At 45.0% G+C, this 21,199-nt stretch overlaps 1 protein-coding gene across 2 annotated transcripts; it reads left to right on the top strand.

Annotated features, from left to right (window-relative positions):
- Window positions 1–320: 320 nt before the first annotated feature.
- On the top strand, window positions 321–21,147 carry LOC121178992 (rootletin-like). Of its 2 annotated transcripts, none has more exons than XM_041033537.1 (37): window positions 321–489; window positions 3,285–3,411; window positions 3,499–3,641; window positions 4,497–4,688; window positions 4,777–4,860; window positions 4,948–5,039; window positions 5,200–5,365; window positions 5,465–5,571; window positions 5,682–5,909; window positions 6,336–6,426; window positions 6,531–6,617; window positions 6,695–6,904; window positions 7,396–7,595; window positions 7,706–7,888; window positions 8,384–8,528; window positions 8,617–8,763; window positions 9,557–9,787; window positions 10,146–10,339; window positions 10,431–10,558; window positions 10,695–10,864; window positions 11,003–11,182; window positions 11,447–11,581; window positions 11,674–11,817; window positions 12,212–12,450; window positions 12,536–12,695; window positions 12,812–12,979; window positions 13,072–13,495; window positions 14,118–14,281; window positions 14,391–14,511; window positions 14,712–14,875; window positions 15,434–15,649; window positions 15,876–16,100; window positions 16,185–16,334; window positions 16,470–16,670; window positions 17,989–18,120; window positions 19,782–19,955; window positions 20,208–21,147. In XM_041033537.1, the coding sequence occupies exons 3-37, from the start codon at window positions 3,507–3,509 to the stop codon at window positions 20,292–20,294; spliced, it is 5,874 nt and encodes a 1,957-aa protein (XP_040889471.1). In that variant the 5' UTR covers window positions 321–489; window positions 3,285–3,411; window positions 3,499–3,506; the 3' UTR covers window positions 20,295–21,147. The 2 variants fall into 2 exon arrangements, with proteins under 2 accessions (XP_040889471.1, XP_040889473.1); XM_041033539.1 differs by having other exon boundaries at window positions 3,496–3,641.
- The last annotated feature ends 52 nt before the right edge of the window (window positions 21,148–21,199 follow it).

Raw genomic sequence — 21,199 nt, 5'->3', positions numbered from 1 at the left:
GAAGCGTTTTCCTTCAATAAAAAAGTAACTGTAAATGCTGGTTTACTAAACATTAGTCATGAGTGTTCAAATTTTGATTTTGAGATCTTCAGAGAAAACAGGGTTTTATCTCTTCGTGATATTTTTCGAGATTGTTCTCAGCTGTTTGCTGAAAAATAATATAAAATAAAATAGAATAAAAATTAAAACATTAATTTAATGGAACAGAAAATCGAGATGCGTGTGATCACATGACATGATGACAGCTGAGCATCATGTAAACACACTGAGCAGGTCACAGACTGCAGGCCGGTCTATCCGTGAGAGCTGAAGTCCCTCCCCGGAAAAAGCATGGAGGAGATTTGAGAACAAGACTGCGCCGCCTGAAAACAGCTGATGATAGCTCTGTAGCTGCGGTGGACCTGGATTGTTTCTGCCTCTATGATCCCAAATCGCGCCCAGAGGAATGGAGGGACGGCAGGGCAAAGCTGATCCGACCGATCGCTCGAGGTGAGGATGTAAATCAGACAGAGAGGTGGATGGTTTCACTGCGAGAGCTGCAGCAAGCGCGACACAGCGTGGGTCTGCAAAACGTTTTATATTCAGGCTGTCGTTTTTCACAGCGGCGCGTTTTTCAGTGTCTGTTACTTTAAACCAAAGTCCTAATTCATCATCAGTTAAATGTAGTTGGATACTGGACAGTTTAATGTACAAACCCCCCCTCCTCCTCCTCCTCCTGCTCCCCCCGCCTCCTCAAACTCCTGATACAGACTTTTGAAAAGTTGGGCGTGTCCTTTTGGACGCATTTCTGTGTTGTATAGTGTGTTTGGATAAAGAGGATGTTGGTGATGAGTCAAAGAAACAGAAGCCTTTAGTTCCCCTTGTAACAAACTGGAACCGAAGAGGAAGCAGTCGATAATCAACGACTGGACATCAAACTATTTGTTCGCCCCATAATCTGTGGCCGCACATAACTGATAGTGAAACATGAGGGCTGTTTAGCTCCAGCTGGGGTGTTTGACAGTGGAGACGAGAGATCAACAGGTGTTTAGCTCATCAGATACAAAATCTCACTGAAATCAGAGCCACACATTTACTAACAGACCAAATGGGGGCGCCACAGATGTTCAGCAATTAAAACTGAATTTTCGACTGCTGTTTGGCTGATGTTTGGTTATTTATGAATGAAAGCATGTCCAGTAATACACATGCCAAAAAACAAACAAACAAACAAAAAAAACTTTAGGTCTAGCAGTTGACCATTATTGCAAGTCATGTAATTTTTAAGGACAAAAAAGGTTAATACTGAAAACACTTGAAGGGAAACCCAGCACGGACAGTGGGGGAATATTAACATGAATGTATTATTCTTAATTTCTGACAAGTTTAACAAAAATGAAACCACACATTTGGGGTTAAAATGTGTTAAATCACTTTGCATGAGTGTGTGTGTGTGTGCTCTTGAACTTCTGCATTAGTGAGGATAAGTTTGAGGTTTTAAACCTCAAGAGCGAGGACAGTGTTGAAAAGTGAGAGCATTGGTTGGGGTGAGGCGTGCAGTTCACACCACTGACTGTAGCTGTGATGGTTAAGGAATGTGTAAAGTCAGTGAGCGTCCTCACAAATACAGAAATACGTGTTTGTGTGTGTGAGAGAGAGAGTGTTAAGGCTGTGTTGGGGGTCTGGTATTGACACAATGATCCTCTTGTCTGTAACTATGACAATCCAAACACTACATTGTGCAGTGCACAACCCCCATGTTTAACGTGTCATAGTTTCACATTCACATGTCTACAAACTCCCTTAAAAACTTTATTGTTCTGCAGTTGCTAACACTTACAGTTTACTATTAGTCCCTTTATGGAGCACTTATAACCAGTATGCACATGTCATGTTGAACATAAAACAGCCATTAAACCTCAAATAGTTTTTAGAAGAACAAATCCATACTCAAAGATCAAAATCTGTGGATAACTCTTTTATTCTGAGTTTATTCTTGATACAGATTTTATTGTCTGCCATGGTGTTAAGTTAATTTAAAGGACAGGGTCAGCTGTGACATTTTACCTCTGATCAGAAACAGCTGAGGGCCCTCTCAGTATCTGTACTTGCACACCACAAAAAAAGCTACATGAATCCATTTTAGGGCCACAGCTAACACTTATTTTCATTTTCAGTTAATCTGCAGAATATTTTCTTAATTAATGGCTTAGTGTAAAGTGACAAAGTATAAAAGCCAAATTTATTCAGTCTATTAAACCAAAAGACAAAGAACATTTCCACATACATGCACACAACCACAGAATACCTGTTACAGGAATTTTTTTTTTTTAAGGACAAAAATAAAAACACATCTGGCCCTGACCTCTCTTATTCTGAATTTTATTTTGAAAATTCATCTCATAAATTGTATCCCTTTAACAACAGGAGCACAATTTCTAATAACAGAGGTCAAAACACTTAAAAATATTCTTTATGTTAAGGGAGGGTGGTACTGAAGCTTTATTCCTGCTTCTCTTTGTTGTGCGGCTGAATAATAGTTGGTTTGTGGCGGGTTGTGAAAGCGAGCAGTGAGAGTGTAGTGGTGGATGTGGTGGAGGTGGTGAAGTGGAGGTGGAGGGGTGCGCTTCTTAAAACCTGCTAATCCTGCTGTCCTCAATCTGTGCCTTCCTGTGCCGGCGGAGGAGGCGACAGGACGCTCACACTCCGCTCCCCTGCCCCCCAAACTTTGTCGGCTCCGGCGGCAACAAATAACCCGCCCGAGGTTGTGAACTTTTCCTCTTTTTCGCACCTGTTGGGAAGCAAAAGACGATCGCTGAACTTGTGAAGACTTTACGTTTACTCGGAGTTAATCCTATTCCCCGGAGGATTTTATATATCTGCTGCGACCGCGATGAGCGCGGCGGAAAACTCGGACACGGACTCCAACAAGCTGGAGTCTGTGATACAGGTGAGGTGCACCGGGCTCTCTTCCATCTCCCATCGCCTGTTAAATGTACATTAAGCGCTGCCTGGTGTGAGATGTGACAAATAAAGCTGCTGGCTTCTCTCTGTGTGTGTGTTGCCTGTTTGTGTTAGAGGACAGTGTTGAGTTATTATTATGTAGCAGTGTTGGCCTGGTGTGGCTGCCGTGGCACCTCCTGGTCTTGTGGCTCTTAATCACATAATCACCATCATCTTTCAGTATTTATTGTTTATTGTCATTGCCTGCACATTGAGATACACTTCATAACTGTCTCTCATAGTTGTCCTTCTCTGTGAATGTCACAAGCTGAAAGGGTAAAAGTGTGTGTTTTGTGCACCAGCGGCTGGAGGAGAGCGTTTTGTCCGAGGAGAAGAGGCTGACGGTCCGGGGCCCTTCACCTGATGCCCCCCCTACATGTCTACCAGCACGAGTGCGAGAGATTGTCACAAAGAACCTCAACGATAGCTGTGAGTGGCTGCTATCCGTTCTCCATCATGTCAAATTAAAGCTTTCGTTGCCTGACCGTTGCCTCTGTCTTCCTTTCCTCTCAGCAGCAGGGGCCATGTCCTCGGTCATGTCCCTCCAGGAGGAGAACCGGGTGCTGCAGGGAGAGCTGGCAAGGCTGGAGGACCTGCTGGCGCACAGCAGAGCGGACCGGGATGAGCTCGCCATCAAGTATGGTGCAATTAGTGAGAGGGTGAGGCAACACACCAGGACACAAGCAACAATAGCAGATGGCATGATGGGCTGAGGTGCACTAAGATGAGAAATAAGAACTGTGAGCTGGATATAAACAAAGCTCTGAGAAATATTAGATATATCAGTGAATAACGTCCCAGGTGAGAATCCTGGTTTCTACGCATGATTTGTCCCTGACCATCATCAGCACTGTATAAAATATAAGATTGCAAAATCCTCCAGATTATATTACACCTAAAGGGGCTACTGTGGCCCTTTCCCCATTTCCCCCATTTGCCTGTTTTCTTGGTGTTTCTTTGTCTGAGATCTGCTGGTCTCCCAGGTGACGGGGGCTGGAATGAGCTGAAGTGGAATGTTGTCATGGCGTCTGTCACCCTGGGCAACTGTAAACAGGGGCTTCAGTGGAGAGGACAGGAGGTGTGGTGGTGGGTGGGCGCCACATCCAGTTTTGGGTTGAACATTAGCAAAAGGAAACATAAAGGTCCAAAACCAAAAGGCAGCTCTGGTCAAAATCTGTAACCTGTACATGTTTTCTGCAACAACAATCTCATCCTCAGTCTGTCAGGAATCAGAAATACTTAGTTTTGTTTAGATGCTGTGACGCCAGCTGCCCATCTATCACACACATCTCTCACACCTATAGTGTGATAGATCTGTGTCGTGGGTTTTAAGCCCCACTCCGGACGGCACCACCTCCCATGGGCTCACCACCTGTGGGAGGTGCCGTAGGTTAAGAATGAACTGTCAGTCTCAAATACTGAGGATGTTTGGATTTACAGGACATGGTAGGTATAGATTCACAGCATGAAATGAAACGTCACCCTCTGCCTCTTACTCTTAATTAAACCCACAGCTGGAGCAGGCGCTACGTTTCGACACGGGAGACGGGGACCATGACTCTCTGGAGTCACGCAGCCTTGCTCAGCAGAATGTGGACTTACGCAGGCGCCTGGATGAGGAACAAGCGGCCTACAAGCGTAAACTCACCGCGTACCAGGAGGGTCAGCAGAGGCAGGCGCAGCTGGTGCAGAAGCTTCAGGCCAAGGTATGATTGTTTTATTCTAGTGTTTAGCTGGGATGTGGTCAGTGAGGCAAGAGAGGGAGAGACGGTGATATTTGTGCTGCTTCCTCAGGTCCTTCAGTACAAAAAGAGGTGTGGGGATCTCGAGCAGACGCTCCAGGAGAAGTCCTCAGAGTTGGAGAAACACAGGCTGAGTGTCAGTGGTGTTTTATTGATTTTCCACATTAAGGAAGCCGACTTTCATCCGCACGACCATTAACTTGGCACACATTCTCTCATGTAGAGTCACAGCGAGACGTCCAATGGTCGCCATCAAGACGAATCAAGCAGCAACCTGGAAGATGCTTTAATCCGTCTGGAGGAAGAACAGCAGAGGTGACTGGTTACATGAGAGAGAGATGTAACACAGTGGTGAAAATCTCCTGAGCTTTCACGTGTCGCAAATCTCATAATATCACATAGTTTTTTTTCTTCCTGATTTGCTCTGTCAACATAGTTTATTTTTCCCTTGTGTGTTTTCTTGCTGTGTTTTCAGGAGCAGCAGTTTGTCTGCGGTGAACGCGATGCTGAGAGAGCAGTTGGAGCAGGCCGGTTTGGCCAATGAGGCTCTCAGCCAGGACATCCGCAGGCTCACTGCTGATTGGACGAAAGCCAGAGAGGAGCTGGAACAAAAGGAGTCTGACTGGAGGAGAGAAGAAGAGGTGGGAGAGGGATGCTGTAAACAGTAAAGCATTTAAAATTAAGGAAAATATGAAGTCAGGGTAGTTTACTTGTTGTTTTCTCTCCATCCTTCCCTTCAGTCTTTCCACAGTTACTTTAGCAGCGAGCACAGTCGTTTGCTGATGCTGTGGCGGCAAGTGGTCGGGTTCAGAAGGCACGTCTGTGAATTGAAGAGCGCCACTGAAAGGTTAAAATCAACAATCAACAATAAAATACATGTTGTTTGCATTTTTGGAAAATGTGCACATTCACATTTTGTGTTTTTTTTCCCTTTCCCCTCCATCTCTCCAATCTCAGGGACTTGTCAGACATGCGTAACGAGCTGGCTCGACTGTCCAACTCCGCTCAGGTGTCCTGCACCGGTCTGTCTGCCGCTCTGCACAACCGCGAAGGAGGAGCAGCTCTGGCTCTGGAGCGGGAGAAAGCTCTGAGGGTTCAGCTGGAGCAGCAGCTGAGGGAACGGGTGACAGAGATGATGAATCTTCAGACCAGAACGGACGCAGAGAGAAGTGAGCTCAATGTCAGGTCAGTGACATTGTGCACCGTTTCCATGAACAATGTTAGATGATTTACTGTTTACATGTGAACATGTGAACATGAACAAGTGTGTTAGAAAAGATCTGGTTCATCAAAAAGATGAAGCCTGTGTACATAAAAACATGAAGGTGAGACGTTAACTACGGCTCCCAGGGTACATTTCAGTAAGAAACACAAGATCAGGGACCTCAGAACGCAGTTAAATGCAACTCTAAGTGAAAGTTAAAACACGATTTCAGGTGACAACTGGTGGTCACAACATAAACCTGTGTTCCTTCAACCCATTAAATTCACTATCCTTCAACTATCCAGTTTTTCTGTGTTATGAAAACTTAAAAAAAAATATATTTTTATAAGGTTCAGTTTTTTTAATCAGATGTTTTATTTTGTGCTTGTTATCGTTTTGACTATCAGGCTGTCAGAATCGGTGCGAGAGGCGGAGAGACTAAAGGGCAAACTGGAAGAGCGAGAAAGAGAAATGGTCGTACTGACGAGGAGGCTTGAGGTGAGCGGACGGTCATGAAGGCCGTGTAACTGTTCATTTGCATTCAGTCCTCCTCCTTCAGGTGACTGAGGTGTCTGTGCTTCTTTTTCCTGCTGTTCTTGCAGGAGCAGAGTGGTAACGATGAGACCGACATGCAGATGATGAGAACTCACACTGAAACGCTGTTAGACACGCTGCGGGACATTGCTCAGGTACACAGCTGCACACATCTGCACACGCTGTCATACCAGTTGGACTCCAGAGTCTCATTTTAATTTCCTTTCTAAAGACGGTTTTGTCAGATGGAGAGTCATCAGAAGTGGACCAGGACAACGCTGGGGCTCCACTGCTGGCCTTGCTGCGTGGCTCCTCCCCACACCGCTGCTCCTCTCCCCGGAGGTCGTCCTCCCCCTCTCGTCCCTCCTCACTGGCTTCCCTCCCGGAGACGGCGCTGTCTGCTCTCCGCTCTGCGGTCACAAACAAGACGCTCCAGCTGCAGGTGACATGTCAATTTTTAAACCCCTCTATATGATAAAGGACCCCTACACACACACACACACACTCACACACTCATGCTGTTCACGGTTTTTATCTCATCATTTACCATGTTTCAGGAAGGTATCATGGTAAATGATACGGTGCTTAAGCTTCATACATGAGTACAATAATTACATTAGCGAAATGTAACCCTACTTTATTCATCACCAGTCAGGATCTAAAATGGAAGGAGCAGAGTAAAACATTAAAAAAAAACTTTCTTAATGTATTTATGAGTATTATAAATAAGCCTTTATTACACACAATAGAGAAACATGACAGAACATAATTGAGAAAGACTGGTGACATTTGCATTATGATTCATGGTCTTCATCTTAACCCCTAAGCTATGAGGGGACCCCCATGCCTTAAAACCATTGTCTTAGTTATTATTATTATTATTATTATTATATAACATATCATTTCCGCCACTGTCTTGTCATGTTTTTGCAGGATGTTCGAGGGCGTCTGCTCTCGGCCCAGTCCACATCACAGCAGTTACGAAAGCAGCTTTCAGAGACAGATTCGACTAAAAGAGACGCAGAACAGCGAAACCAAGCTCTGCAGAGGGAGAGGGACGCTGCTCAGAGAGAGAGGGAGACCACACAGAGAGAAAAGGACCGTCTGAAGCAGGAGAGAGACACATTGGCCAGGTTTGCAGACAGTTACATCACCTTTAACAATCTGCTTCTAATCCTTGAATCCTGGAAATGTAACTCTAACTCTACAATGTGTTTTCCTACATACATCGTGAACATGGCAGTGAGAAGGTGAGCCTGGAGAAGACTTTACAGGCAGCACAGAGCAGCAACCAGATCCTGCAGATGGACTGTGAGAAGCTGCAGCTGACTGTGGTGTCCACGCAGCGAGAGCGAGATCACGAGAGGGAGGAGAAGGAGGCCGCCATTCAGGAGAGAGACCGGGCCAAGGCAGAGACTCAGAGGATGTAAGTAGGCTAATTGATAGTGATTAAGTGAATGTGATGTGGGCACTAATCCACAAAGTCTACTGCAGCCAACACACAGTGCATATGAGCACTGTGCATTTCAAAGGATCTGTAGTAGCTTACAAAACAGAAAGCTCTCTGTTGTCATTTACAAACTCTTCCCGTCTCTCTCAAGATTTTCCTTGAACAGATCTGATGTAAATCCTTTATCCTCTAAAGCACCGTAGCAGAGCTGTCCTGACCGTTCAAGCCTACACATTTGGACTTTTATTCATAAGATCTGAAAATCGGAATAAAATACTGAGAAAATAAAACTGTTGCGTGTCTAATCTTCAAGCACACACTGTATTTGTCCTTATGCTGAGCTCAAACTATGTTTACCACAATCCATAAGCTTTACACAATTACAAGAACATGCACACACACCGCCTAACTCTCTCATAAATAGCCTCAATGAACTGAAAATGATCGTGCATGTGTATTGCCTTGACACAGACAGAAGCAGTGGGATCAGAGTGAGAGCCGAGCCTCTGCTCAGCGTGGAGAGTTGTCTGCAGTGAAGGAAACTCACCAGCAGGGGGAGGTTGAGAGGCAGCTGCTGGAGAGAGAGAAAGCCCAACTGTCCGAGGCACTTGGTCGAGTAAGAAAAAGTCAACTCGTTTAATGTTTGCTGATTTAGTTTTCTGTATAATGTGTTCTCTTGTGAACGACTCATATTGTCCCTGCAGGCTGAGAGCAGTAACGCGGAGCTCTCTCTGCTGCTCAACAAGCTGCAGTCTGAGGATGCAGCTCTCAGAGACTCTCTGGCTAAAATGAGCAGCATGAACGAGGGCCTGGCCCAGGATAAAGCTGACCTAAACACCTACATCCTCAAGGTATGGGGTTTCCAGGAAAGAATTTGACCTGTTAAAGGGTTCAGTAGGCTTGAAATGAACCTGGTTGTGTGACACGATTGATCATACTTTATTGCATGACGTTTTTTTGTCCTGTTCCAAACTGCCACATTTGAAGATGTGGCAGTTTGGAACTTGCCATCATAGCCTCCTTTGGCTGCATACATGATCTTTCTTTCAAGAATTCTGTATCTTTTGCACATGTTTGTAGTCTCAGTGCGATCGTACAAATGAGGATAAAGGTGCACACTTTTGGACCGTCTCTTCTCAAAGGCCCTCGTGATGGTTGTACACCAAAAAAGTGAAAAAGCTGAGAGAGAAGTTAAAACTTTACCTTACATTCACATCCCTGCAAACAAGGCAATTTGCTGTGTAAACTAGACCGCAGTCTTAGCTGTTATTTGTAAAGAGTTTAACACAAACCTAACTAACAAAACGCAGCTAAGCTGCTTTGTCAGGACTCCGTGGATGTGGTTTAATGAGATTTGATTGACCTGGCAGCATAAGCATCCAGCACCACAGCTGTTATCAGGTTTATATCCAAATGTTGCTAAACTCTTGATTGGTGTATGGAAATAGAAGACATCAGCTTTTTTTTCCAGCAGAAAATCAAAAACAGAAACACAGAAATCCCATGTGAAATTATAAAAACTGTTCCAACTTTGGAAGAAAATTGTTTGTTTATCGCTCATAGTAAAAAGCTGACTGAGAAAACAAAGTTTCAGGGCCTTTAATGTGGATGTCTCAGTCTCACTCTTACCTCTGTCCCCTAAAGCTGGAGGAAGAGAAGTCCCTCCTGCAGGTTCAGAAACGGGAGGCGGAGCAGGAGAAGTTGACCATCAGAGATGAGCTGGTCCGCTTGGAGCAGGACCGGCTTGAGCTGGACACTACCCGCATCACCTTGCAGCAGTCTCTGCAGGACACAGAGCTAAGCCGGGTGGGGATGGAGGCAGAACTCCAGAGTCTCAGGGCTGAGAGACTTAAGCTGCAGGAGAAAGTCACTCAGGTACACAAAAGGTTATATTACATCATTGTTTAAAGGTTAAGTCCAACCTGAAAACACTTTAGGAAAAGTTACGAGTGATGCACCTGCCATTTATGGGCCTATTTAATTACAAATTTGATCACATGCCTTATAATTAGATGGTGTGGCCTCTTTTTTACTTTTGTGCAGCAAACATGGTGTTTAAAAGATGTTTATTTGGCTAAAACAACAATGAAAACTGTGCATGAAATGCCAAAAAAAAAGTGAATGACACAATCATGGCGTGTCACATGGGAAAGAGTTTTCCATTTTACTCGTGGTTTCTCATTTCTGTAATTTTTTTCTCTCACTTTGTTTTCTGCTCGGCCTTTGCTGACAGCTTTGTGGTGAGGTGACCTCTCTGGGAGCAGAGTTGAGTCTTGCCAGAGGAGAGGGCCAGAGGAACGAGGTGGCCTTAGAGGAGGTCGGCCGCGGTCGTGCAGAACTGGCCCGAGACAAAGCGGCTCTGGTGGTCCAGCTGACGGCCTCTGAGAGAGAAAACACCATGCTGTCAGAGGAACTGGCTGCTTTCAGGTGTGTGTTGTTGTTGTATGTCCATGACACACACGTTTTCACGTGTCTCCCTGCGTGTGTGTAACTTGTGTTTGTTTGTATGACCCCGCAGGTCAGAGCGGGAATCCCTGGAGACCAGTCTGTTCGAGGTGCAGCAGCAGCTTGTTCAGGTGGAGTCTCGCCGAGAACAGCTGGAGACGGAGAACCAAAACCTTCGAGTCCGCTGTGAAACTGCTGCTGGTGAGTGATGAGGATGATGAGCGTGTAGCAAAAGAGAGAAAACTATGACACAAATATGCTAAAGAGAAGATATTTGGTACTTGGTGGTTGAATTTTGTGTTTCCTTCTTTTTTGTTTTCCTGGATGGGATTTCCAGCTGAACTGAGGCGTGTTCGCTCTGATGGGGAGAACGCGTTGGCCCAGGCTGAGAGGGAGAAACAGGCTCTGAATCAGACTCTGAATGCTGCACAGCTTGAGACCCAGCAGGCTTTACGCAAGGCCATCTCCGAACATCAGGAGGAGGTGGAGAGACTGGTCTCAGAAAAGGTCAGAAAGTTCAGTGGCTCAGTGTGTTACTTAAAGTTCTATTTGTAGACCGACGTTACGTCTGGAGTCAGACTGTTGATGCTGTCGATGGCTCTTTAATCCGTGTTTGTGCTCTTGGCCGCGCACTCTGGTTCGCAGGAAGTCGTGAGGCACAGCCTGCTGATGGAGCACGAGGCAGCCCTGAGGAAGCTCAGGGAGGAGATGGAGGATCAGCTCCACAGGGCGCAGAGAGAAAGAGAAGAGCTGCAGGATGAACTGAGGAGTCTCCAGCACGACAGAGATCAGAGTCTGCTGCAGGCTGAGACTGAGAAACAACAGGTCTGATCTGGTTCCAAGACTGAGGAACTGTGGTGCCTTTAGTGAAGCGTTGTGTGGAATCCTAATATCATGATAAACACTGTCACCATATATGTTAATTAAAAACAAGCAGATATGATGATTGATAATTATATGAAAATGGTTTTAACCCTATTGTCTGGACTTCCTGTCATGGTATTTCATTAGATATGGTCTAGAAGCAATGAGGTTCAGCTCTGCTATAACCTGCATCTATAAGTCATCCAGACTTATATTTTTTTCCAGGCCCTTTCTCTGAAGGAGGCAGAGAAAACAGTTTTGTCTGACAGGCTGTCCAGTCTGCAGGCCGAGCTGTCAGCTGCAACCCTGGAGGCCGAGAAGATGTCCAGAGAAGCAGCTCATTACAGAGAGCAGGAGCAGGTGACGTGGCTTCCTTTCTTATCATCAGCCTTACCTAACACAAAAGCATAAAAAAGATCAGCTAAATCAACTCTCTGTGTTGTTTCCTCCAGATCAGGGTCGGGGCTCTGACCGCCGAGCTGCTGGAGCTTCGCTCTCAGCTGGAGGATGCAGCCTCTGTTCACGAACGTGAACTCCACAGTCTACGGGAGACTTGCACTGACCTTCAGTCACGTGCAAATGTTGCTCTCAAAGAGGTAGATGATCCTGTACCAGACAGAACATAAAAGCTATGCGTGACAAAACAGAGAGCCCATATCCATCAAGGTCGCACCATAAAAAAAGTTTAGTCTTTATCTCTGCATCTGGATCTGCATTGACAAATACGGAACATGGGATAAATCTTCAGTAGGAACAGAATTTTTGTCCCATATATCATGTGAAAACAATTACAACATAAAAATAAATACCTTCTATCACACGGTGAATGAAACTTCTAAAAAAATATGACTTGTTCCTTGGCATGTGGCCTAAGCTTACACCATACTTATAATGCTAATTGGCAAATCAACCCTCCATGGTGGATGTAAAAGCTGTGTTCACTATAGTTTTTGCTTCTGTTCAGTTCCATCATTTTGTTTCGCCCTCCAGTTGGAGCAGTGCAGAGCTTCTCTCGCATCGAATGAGGAGAGCAGAGACCAGCTGAGACGGGACATGCTGGACATCGAGCGCCGTCTCAACCAAAGTAAGGACACAGCAGACAACTACAGAAGAGAAAGCACGGAGATACGACGCAACCTGGGTGACGTCAGCAAGGAGAGGGACACTCTCAGCCAATCAAACACCCAGCTGAGGGAAACTCTGCGAAGTGCAGAGACGGAGAGAATCAGGTAAACACTCGGATGAATGAGAAAGCCAGTCGGACAGGCACGTTAAGAGTAGTGTGAGAGTAAGTGTGTGTGTTGTGTTTGTCAGTGTGAAACGACAGTGCGAGGAGAAAGAGCAGAGGCTGGCTGTGCTGGAGGAGAACTTCTCGTCCGCTCAGAAGGAGGTGGCGGAGCTGCGTAGCTGCCTCAGAGAAGTTGAAAGGTCTCGACTCGAAGCTCGGAGAGAACTGCAGGAGCTCCGCAGACAGGTCAGACATGCTGTCATGTGACATGCTCGGGATTGCTGAAAACTTTGGTTTTAAACATTTCAGGATTTTCTTTGCAGAGTGTGTTGAGCTGTGATTTTTGTTTTTCTTGGCTGCAGCTGAAGATTCTGGATGGCGAGAAGGAGCAGAAAGGGAGGGAGGTGGCAGAGCTGCAGACTCGCCTGTCACTGGAGGAGCAAAGAGAGGAGGAGAGAGGCAAAGAGGTTTTCACCCTCAAACAGAAGTTAACTGAAGCTGAAGCAGCCAGAGACTCCCTCAAGAAAGAGGTGAGGATGGAGGAAAAGAGACTTACAGGCTCTTGTCACACTCACTGTCTTCACTGTGTCATGATTTCAATCCTTTTTATTTTTCATTCTAGCTTTCCCAGATTCAAAAGCGCCTGGTGGAGTCCGAGTCGGGCTGGCGTGGCTGCGAGCGAGAACTGACTGCTCAGCTGCAGGAGGCGCGTGGCTGCGAGAAGAAGCTTCAGGATGAAGCTAAGAACCTGTCCCTGCGCGCTCAGGCAGCTCAGGACTCTGCTGCTCAATCCAGCCTGCAGCTGAGCGAGGCCCAGGGCCGACTGGCCGCCACGGAGGCCGAGCTGGCCCGGGCTGAGGCCGGGAGGAGGGAGCTGGAGTTTCGTCTGAGCAGCCTCCAGTCGGCACTGACCCGAACACTGGGCATCGGAGCGGGCGGCAGAGGAGGCCGGGGGAGGAGCCCAGGCGGGAGCTCCGCATCACCTGGCAACATGTCACGTCACCACAGCATCTCACCGCTGCGTTCCTCTCTCTCGCCTCCTAAGGGTAAGAATGAAACATGCAAGTTTACCTCTGCAACATGATATTTAGGCATTTATTCTGACATTAAATACAGTATGATGTTTATTCAGATCCCATTTAATAGCTGTTACCTTGGCAACAGCTACTCCTCCTGGGGAAATAAATACTGCATAATTAACAAATGTTTACACTTCATGCAATAAATAAGAAAAGATGAACTTTATTGATCCTTTGTAGCAAACTGAAGAAGAAAAACATAAATATCATATATGATAAATAAACGTAGACATACTGTATGCACCATACATAAACAGTAACTACAAAAATGTATTGAGACACAAACAAATACCTAAATACAAAAATTGGACTTGTAATAGAAATGCATTGTTAATAAAGTTCTTCTCCAAATCAGTCTTACCAGTCTTATACAGTTACAGTATCACCACTGCACTGAACTGAACAGTAACACAAAAGAAATCTTTACTTGATTATTGAGGAATATGACAAACTACTGCACTGAAATATGGCTCTGTTGCATCAGTCTTTGGGTGACGGCATAATGTGACCCCTCCTCCCCTCCTGTAGATGTTCCAGCATAAACAAAAACCAGCTGGTGATTTCAACGCTTTTTGTTTCATTTTTACAGAATTTCGAGTAAGCACGCCTGACAACACTTTAGGCTCCGGGGCTGTGTCTCCTGAGAGAGGGGATACACCGCTGCCTCTCCCTCAGCCAGACCTGGACCCAGAGACACTGCGAAGTGGTCTGAGAGACTTCCTCCAGGAGCTGCGTGACGCACAGAGGGAGCGGGTAAAAGAGCTGTGCAACAAAAGAAAAAAAAGACAAGTAAATTTTCACAATATTTCCAGGATTTTTTTGTTTGCATGGTTGACGTCTTTGTTTATTGCCTATTTTGAAGGATGATGCTCGATGCCAGCTGGGGGCCCTGCAGCGGGAGGTGGAGGAGCTGACGCGGGAAAGAGACTCTGCTCAGAGTCGTCTCACTCAGCTACAGAACACTGTACAGGACTATCAAGAAGGTTAATCATTTTTGTCCATGTAGTCTGAAAAGAACAATAGTACACCCCTCACAAAAAAACCCTGAGAAAATACTTCCTGTCCCAACTTCCCTTTCATCTGATAGATAGATATAGATAGATAGATAGAACTAAAACTAAAAAGCTACTGTAGATACAGTGCATTGTCTTGTATTGACATGTGTTCGTGTTTGTGATTGTAGGGAGGCGCGGCCTGGACGAGCGTCTGACCACCACTCAGATTTTACTCCAGCAGCAGGAGGAGGCGGTGAGGAGAGGAGACAGAGAGAGAAGAGCTCTCAGCGACAGGGCGAAGGATTTAGAGCGAGCGCTGCAGGCCTCTGAGGCGGATAAGAAACACACACAGGTGCACAGACACACACACACATACATTTGTGCTCTTGCTTGCACGTACATAAAAACACAGTGTATTTGTGTTGTGACTCGCTCAGCAGTGACCACTGAACTGTCAGGATCACCATATGGCAGTACTCAACCGTAGAGCCATATCTAGACAACAGTCAGGGATTGTAATAACAACAGATGCTACACACAGAGACAGTGTTACACCTCTTGTGGTGTCCCATGTGAGCTCTCCATATGTCTGTTTTTAAAGCCAGCACCTTTCATAATGATTGACCTTGTGGACCGCAGGAGGAGCAGGGACACAAAAAGAAAGTGACGCTCTTACTGGGGGGGAAAAAACAGCTTACAGCTCAGATAGACAAAACTTTATGAGTGTGTGAGAGAGAGAGATTTATATTTGTTGGATTAAGACATTTTTCAGTGAAAAAGCATTTTTGAAAAGGCTCAGGAGGATTTATGAAGACTGTCTTTTTTTCTGGCTCAAAAACTTGGGTCTCCATTATACACGCAAAAAAATATGCTCTTTAAAATCCTCTCTGTCCTCCCTCCATCTCTGCAGGATCAGTTAAATAAGCAGCGTGCTGCTGAGATACGTCTGGAGGCGGAGAGGAAGCGCCTGCGGGAAGCGCTGGAGGCAGCCGAGGCCCGGGCCACCAGGGTGGAGCTGGGGAGGCGCAGTCTGGAGGGGGAGCTGCAGAGACTCAAACTGAGTCTGGGAGACCGGGAGGCTGAGAGCCAGGCCTCCCAGGACCGTAATGACTCTCTACTCAAACAGGTACAACAGGCTGATAAAAAGTCCGTTTGTTTTCATTTCTCAGTGGTTAATCTGTTGATTTTGGCTTGAAATACACAGTTTGGGATGCAGTTTGTGATGCTGTATATCTGCCTCAGAAGTGTTGAGGTGCAAGATTTATCGAGTTTGGTAATACTATATTTTACTGGTCTGTAATTTTTGTAAAATTTTCTAAATTGCACATTAATTTGATTTCTACAAACTGCAGGTGGCAGAGGGAGAGGCCCGTGTGTCTCTGCTGCAGAGAGAGGTGGAGAGGCTGACGCAGGCTCTGCTCAAAGCTCAGGAAGGTGAATCTTTACTCAGAGAGAAGAACTCTTCACTAAACCAGAGCCTCCAGGAGGCGGCAGCTGCTCACAGCAGCACACAGAGTCGCCTGGTTTCTCTGCAGAAGACACTGAGTGTGGCTGAACAGGACAAAAGACTTCTACAGGTGAGTGGATCAGAAGTTAAAAAGGCCTGAAACAATGTAGATGAACAGTGAATGTTCATGTGACGGCCGCTCTGTGCCACTAAGGAACGGACGGATGAAGTCCGGGCGTCATTTGCTGAAGCGAGGAGGAACATGGCCACCCTCACTGAGCGCGTGCAAGGCCTGCAGAGTGAGCTGAACCAGAGTGAGCTGAGACGAGAGGAGCTGGAGGCTGAGCTCCACAATGCTCAAGAGGTGCTGACAATCTCAAACAAAGAAAGTCTTTGGCTCATTGTAAAATTTTATGAGCACACCACTACCTCAGCTGTCCCTCTTTAGAAGGCTCCAGCCTGATGTCCCTGGGTGTGATCTGTGTCTTCCCTCTGTCAGGCTCTTCGTCAGCGTTCGGCTGTCCTGGCGGAGGCTCAGCGCAGCGCCCAGTCAGCTCAGACAGAGCGGGTCGCCGTCGAGGAGCGACTGCGCGCGCTGCAACGAGCGGTCGCCATGCTTGAGACAGAGAAAAAAGATGCCGAGCGACAGGCTGTGAGACTGGAGAAAGACAAGGACGCCCTGAGGAATACACTGGATAAGGTCAGCACTGTCTTCACAAAGAGCCTCTCGTGATTTAAAAAAACTCAAAAGTCCATTGGAAACATTGGGTTTTTATCAGATTCCAATCTTATGGGGTCACAGTGAACCACCGCCTGATGGTGGACACAGTACTGGGGTCATGGAGGGTCAGAAAGTGTATGTGTTTTTTCTCAAATTGTGTTGCTAAGGCCGCACCTTCTCTACTCAGATGGTTGCAGTAAATATTTTACTGTGTGGCTTCAAACTGACATTTTTGTACACGAGACATGAAGGATTGTTGGCTTTCCTTGTCAATGTCTGAGCTTTTTTTACCATTAGTTGTGCGTATGTGATGAAACCATGAAAACTGTGAAAACATGAACAAGATCTTTAGATGAGGCAAAAAAATGATACACAAATCTCACCTGATATTCGTATACAATAGAGCTGTAACAAGTCGATTAGTCGACCGTATTTTGATGATCGATTTTGATGATGAACTTTTCAAACAGGAGTGCCAAAATGTTATGCTAAGACTAGGGATCAGGCCAGGACCCAAAAACAATAACCCCCATGACCAAGGCTAGGAGTAACTTAAAGTCTTTTAATGAACCAAAAATCACTGGAAGTGTTCAGGGCCAGGGAACAAAAGTCAAACAACCAAATATCATCCATGCAGGAGAAAAATACTTAGAGACCAAACCAAACGAAAATATAAAACGTTCTTACTTGCAAACAGAGGAAACCAAGGTAAGTCCATGAGGTGGGGAAAAAAGTGCAAGACAGGTACGGGAACGATCACAGGGAAGACACACACTCAGGCAAGGACACAGACTCCGGCATGGAACACAGACGAACCGACCAGAACACAGGCAAATAACAAGACTTAAATACACCAGGCAATGGGCAACAGGTGAAACCAATTAGGGCGGGGCAGACAATCACGAAAGGAGGGAAACAAGACAAAGACAGGAAGTAGAACAAGACAAGATACACAAGGGCAATGATTTCAAAATAAAACAGGAACAGTGAACAAAACTTCACAAACTAAACAAGAATCTGAAAAGGTCCAAATGTCCACAAAACAAAACATTTGCTATTATTTCAGGCAAAATGAACATTTAAACAACTTGAACTTATACTTTAAGAAATCACAAATAAGTAACTGAGCTGAATGAACTCAGCTGCAGTTACAGCCCTACTGTTATGATACTACTACATCATGTGAAAAACGGTGTCCAAAAAGCACACATGCTTTGAAATCACAATCAGTTTTTTTTTCTGCAAGGGATCTCACTCTTTCTGTTGGTTATATTTCTATATTTACCTCGGTTTTTAGGTGGAACGTCAGAAGCTGAAGACCGAAGAAGGCAGCATGCGGCTGTCTGCAGAGAAAAGCCGTCTGGATCGCTCTCTGAACACCGCTGAGCAGGAGCTGCAAGAAGCACAGCAACAGATACTGATGCTGCAGGTGGGGAGCAGCTGCTGATCTGCATTACACTTAAAGATGGGTCCTGGTTGTGACATACTGTTCGTAATAAAAGCAAAACCCCCTCAAGGTCTAAACCGAAGTGAATCCTGGCGACACAGATGCTGACTTGTTTTCTCAGCTGTTGCTTCACACCTCTGCTGGAGGTGAGAGCTTGAGCACAGTCTGGAGTCCATCACCTTCCACTGAAGGACAAAGCCAAGCACGTGTTTTACAGTGAGGAAAATTGGCCTTTAACTCGACATTTTGATCCCATAATTTGGGCTTTATATGTTCTCTGTGGTTTATAAATTATTTTACTTTCATTATTAAACCACAGAGCTTCTAGTTAACATACTGTTCACACTGTGAGAGCCTCTGTGTTTTTACTGACTCGTGCAGCAAGGGATGTTTTTGCATGAAAAAGTGGTTTCATGAGAAAAACTTCACATTTTCTGAACGTTAAAGGAGGAGGCTCCTGTTTTTAAAGTTACATTTGAAAAATTAAGGCACGACAGAGTTAAGTATTAAGTATTTTTTCTGTACATTGCACCAAAAACTTTTAAGAGTCAAGTGAAGTCAGTATAACTTAAAAATAACCTGCTGTGGACACATCTGCCTCCTGTTTGACACCACTCATTCATGTTACTGCTTCATTCTAGAGACACTTCCCATAGATGACACCAAAAAACAGAAGGTTCTGCCAGAACAGCTTGATATTTCTGGCCAGGCTTCATTTTGGTGTTCTGATGCTAAACAATGATCATAACTATGATTTTTTAAATACCACAGACATTCTATAAACAAGCAAATAAGTGAAGCTACAGTGGCTTTCATAAGAATTTAGAAACGGTCGTTAAAGTTGTTTATTACAGGCTGGCTTTACATCTCAGACCACTGTTCATTTCTCCTTGTTTAGTCAAAGATTTTCCCAGACTGCAGAAGGATTCACCAACTAAAGCGGTAATTCCCAACCCCTCAAGCATCTGCTACAGGTTCTTGTGGAAAAGTATTGAGAAAGAGATGGAGCATGCAGACTTTGTGTGATTTAACCTGGAAACAAATCAACATGTCCCAACTGTCATACCTTCTCCAGACCAATAAAAATCCCAGGTGTTAGTTGTACCAGATAAACACGAGATTTATGATGTTTACTCATGCGTAAATACCTAATTATTAAATGTTTGCATGTGTGGAATGTGATGTAGAAATTAGCTGTATTATTTTGTTTTTTGTTTTACTTTTTTCATACTTAAATTTTTGAAGGAGAAATAAGTGCAGCATAACACAGAAGAAATACAGTTTTGTCAAGGCAGAAAAGAAAAATAATTTTCGGAACAAAATGAAGCCATTGTTCTTTACCGTGAGGATACAATCAAACTATAGTCTCCTTAATGTTTCCTATTGGTACATCACAGCACAGTTGTTTGGAAAAAGAAAATCCCAGAATGTCTTTTATGGATACATTCACATTGTTCCAGAAACAAACTCCTGAAAAACAAAACTGAAAACTGAGTTAGACTCTTCCAGCCAAACTCTCTCCATATATGAACTGTCCTAGTGTTCATTATCCTGTCAGACTTTCTGCCCTTTTTCCTTAGTGTTCACATTTTGGACTCTTCCATTTGTGCGTCTGTGTGTCTGTGTGTGTGTTTGATGAGCAGACTCAGCTGGCTGAGCTGGAGCAGACACACAGCCTGTGTGAGAGCTTGGTGAGGCAGCGTGACGAGGCTCAGCGGGAGGCGGAGAGACTGAGGACCAGCCTCAGGGACATAGAGCGAACTCTGGGCACCAGAGAGCGAGCTCACCGACACCGGGTCAAAGGCCTGGAGGAGCAGGTACACACACACACACACACACACACAGTTGTGGTGAAATATTCAGAATACAGAAAGCGGTTCAGTCCTTGTGAAGTTTTAAAACACCAGTATTACGTTTCGACCACAATAACTCAGCTAGGCCCTCATTCCTCTGTTACCGGCAGCCACCTGATGGAAAACCTTGTATACAGCCTTATGGCATCAGTGTGTAAACATGTGATCTAAGTTGCAGATTTGAAATGTAAAATGTTTTTTTTTTTTTCCTTCCAGGTATCCACTCTGAAGGAGCAGCTGCAGCAGGAGATGAAACGGCGACAACCCTCTCTTCCATCGTCCTTACTGTCGGCAGGAAAATGAGGTGCAGCTTAAACCCAGAATCACCAGCACACCACCTTCTAATCCAGGGAAAATCCACCCATCATGAATGTCTTGAAAGCAATATCTTACTCACAGAAACATTCCTGAAAGTGTTTATACTCTTAACTCAGTTCAAAAAAATGTTTTGTTTCTATTTTGTGACTGAAATGAACACTAGTTTCATTTTGATGGTGTTTTATTGATGTTTTGTACAGTTAAGAGCACTTAACTTGACCTGCAGCACACACACACACACACACGACAGGCAAGGGAACGCAGCAATGTGATTCAGCAGCTGGGTTGTAAATGCCAGCAGCCTGCTGATTGCTGGCAACCATCTGTACTTGATCCGTGCTCAACATCTTCCCAAACTTCCTGCTCTCACTCAAGAAGAAACCCAAATCACCGCAGGATTCTCCTCCAGATAGATTCTGGATGTAGCACAGGAAGGAAACTCGGCCAGTTTTGCAGTTTGGCCTCGATTCATCTGCATTTATATTAACAGTTGAGGACAGAAAAGAAGGAAGGAAGGCCTTGTGCATAATGAAGCAACTGCACTGTATTTTTTTTTCTTAGAAACAGATACAGATTTGACTGATTTGGTGAATAAACTCTATTTTATAGCTGAGAAAAGGACCTGAAGCAGTCGAGTGCTGCAGTGTGATGGTATATTTACAGTATGTGTTTTTTAAAATTAGTTATTACTAGTTTTATTAGGTGTATATACTTTTTATTTACTGTATGATGGCTGACAGACTGACGATTAATAACAGCAATGTGACTTGTATGGACAGTACACATGGAAGCCACATGTTCGCAGGAGAATAAACTCACAGTGTGCACCATAATTCTTGTCTTTCATAAATACCTTTCAGCGCACCGAGCTGCAGCCTCAGATTATGTTA

This window comes from Toxotes jaculatrix, chromosome 3 (assembly GCF_017976425.1).
Source record: "Toxotes jaculatrix isolate fToxJac2 chromosome 3, fToxJac2.pri, whole genome shotgun sequence".
Taxonomy (NCBI): domain Eukaryota; kingdom Metazoa; phylum Chordata; class Actinopteri; family Toxotidae; genus Toxotes; species Toxotes jaculatrix.
This window is presented reverse-complemented; position numbering and strand designations above follow the sequence as displayed.

Excerpts from the sequence above, each read along its gene's own strand:
- LOC121178992 (XM_041033537.1), top strand. The coding sequence starts at position 3,507 with ATGTCCTCGGTCATGTCCCTCCAGGAGGAGAACCGGGTGCTGCAGGGA. Across the intron at positions 5,040-5,199 it reads CTGGAGGAAGAACAGCAGAG|GAGCAGCAGTTTGTCTGCGG; the intron begins GTGACTGGTTAC and ends CTGTGTTTTCAG. Across the intron at positions 18,121-19,781 it reads AACAGATACTGATGCTGCAG|ACTCAGCTGGCTGAGCTGGA; the intron begins GTGGGGAGCAGC and ends TTTGATGAGCAG.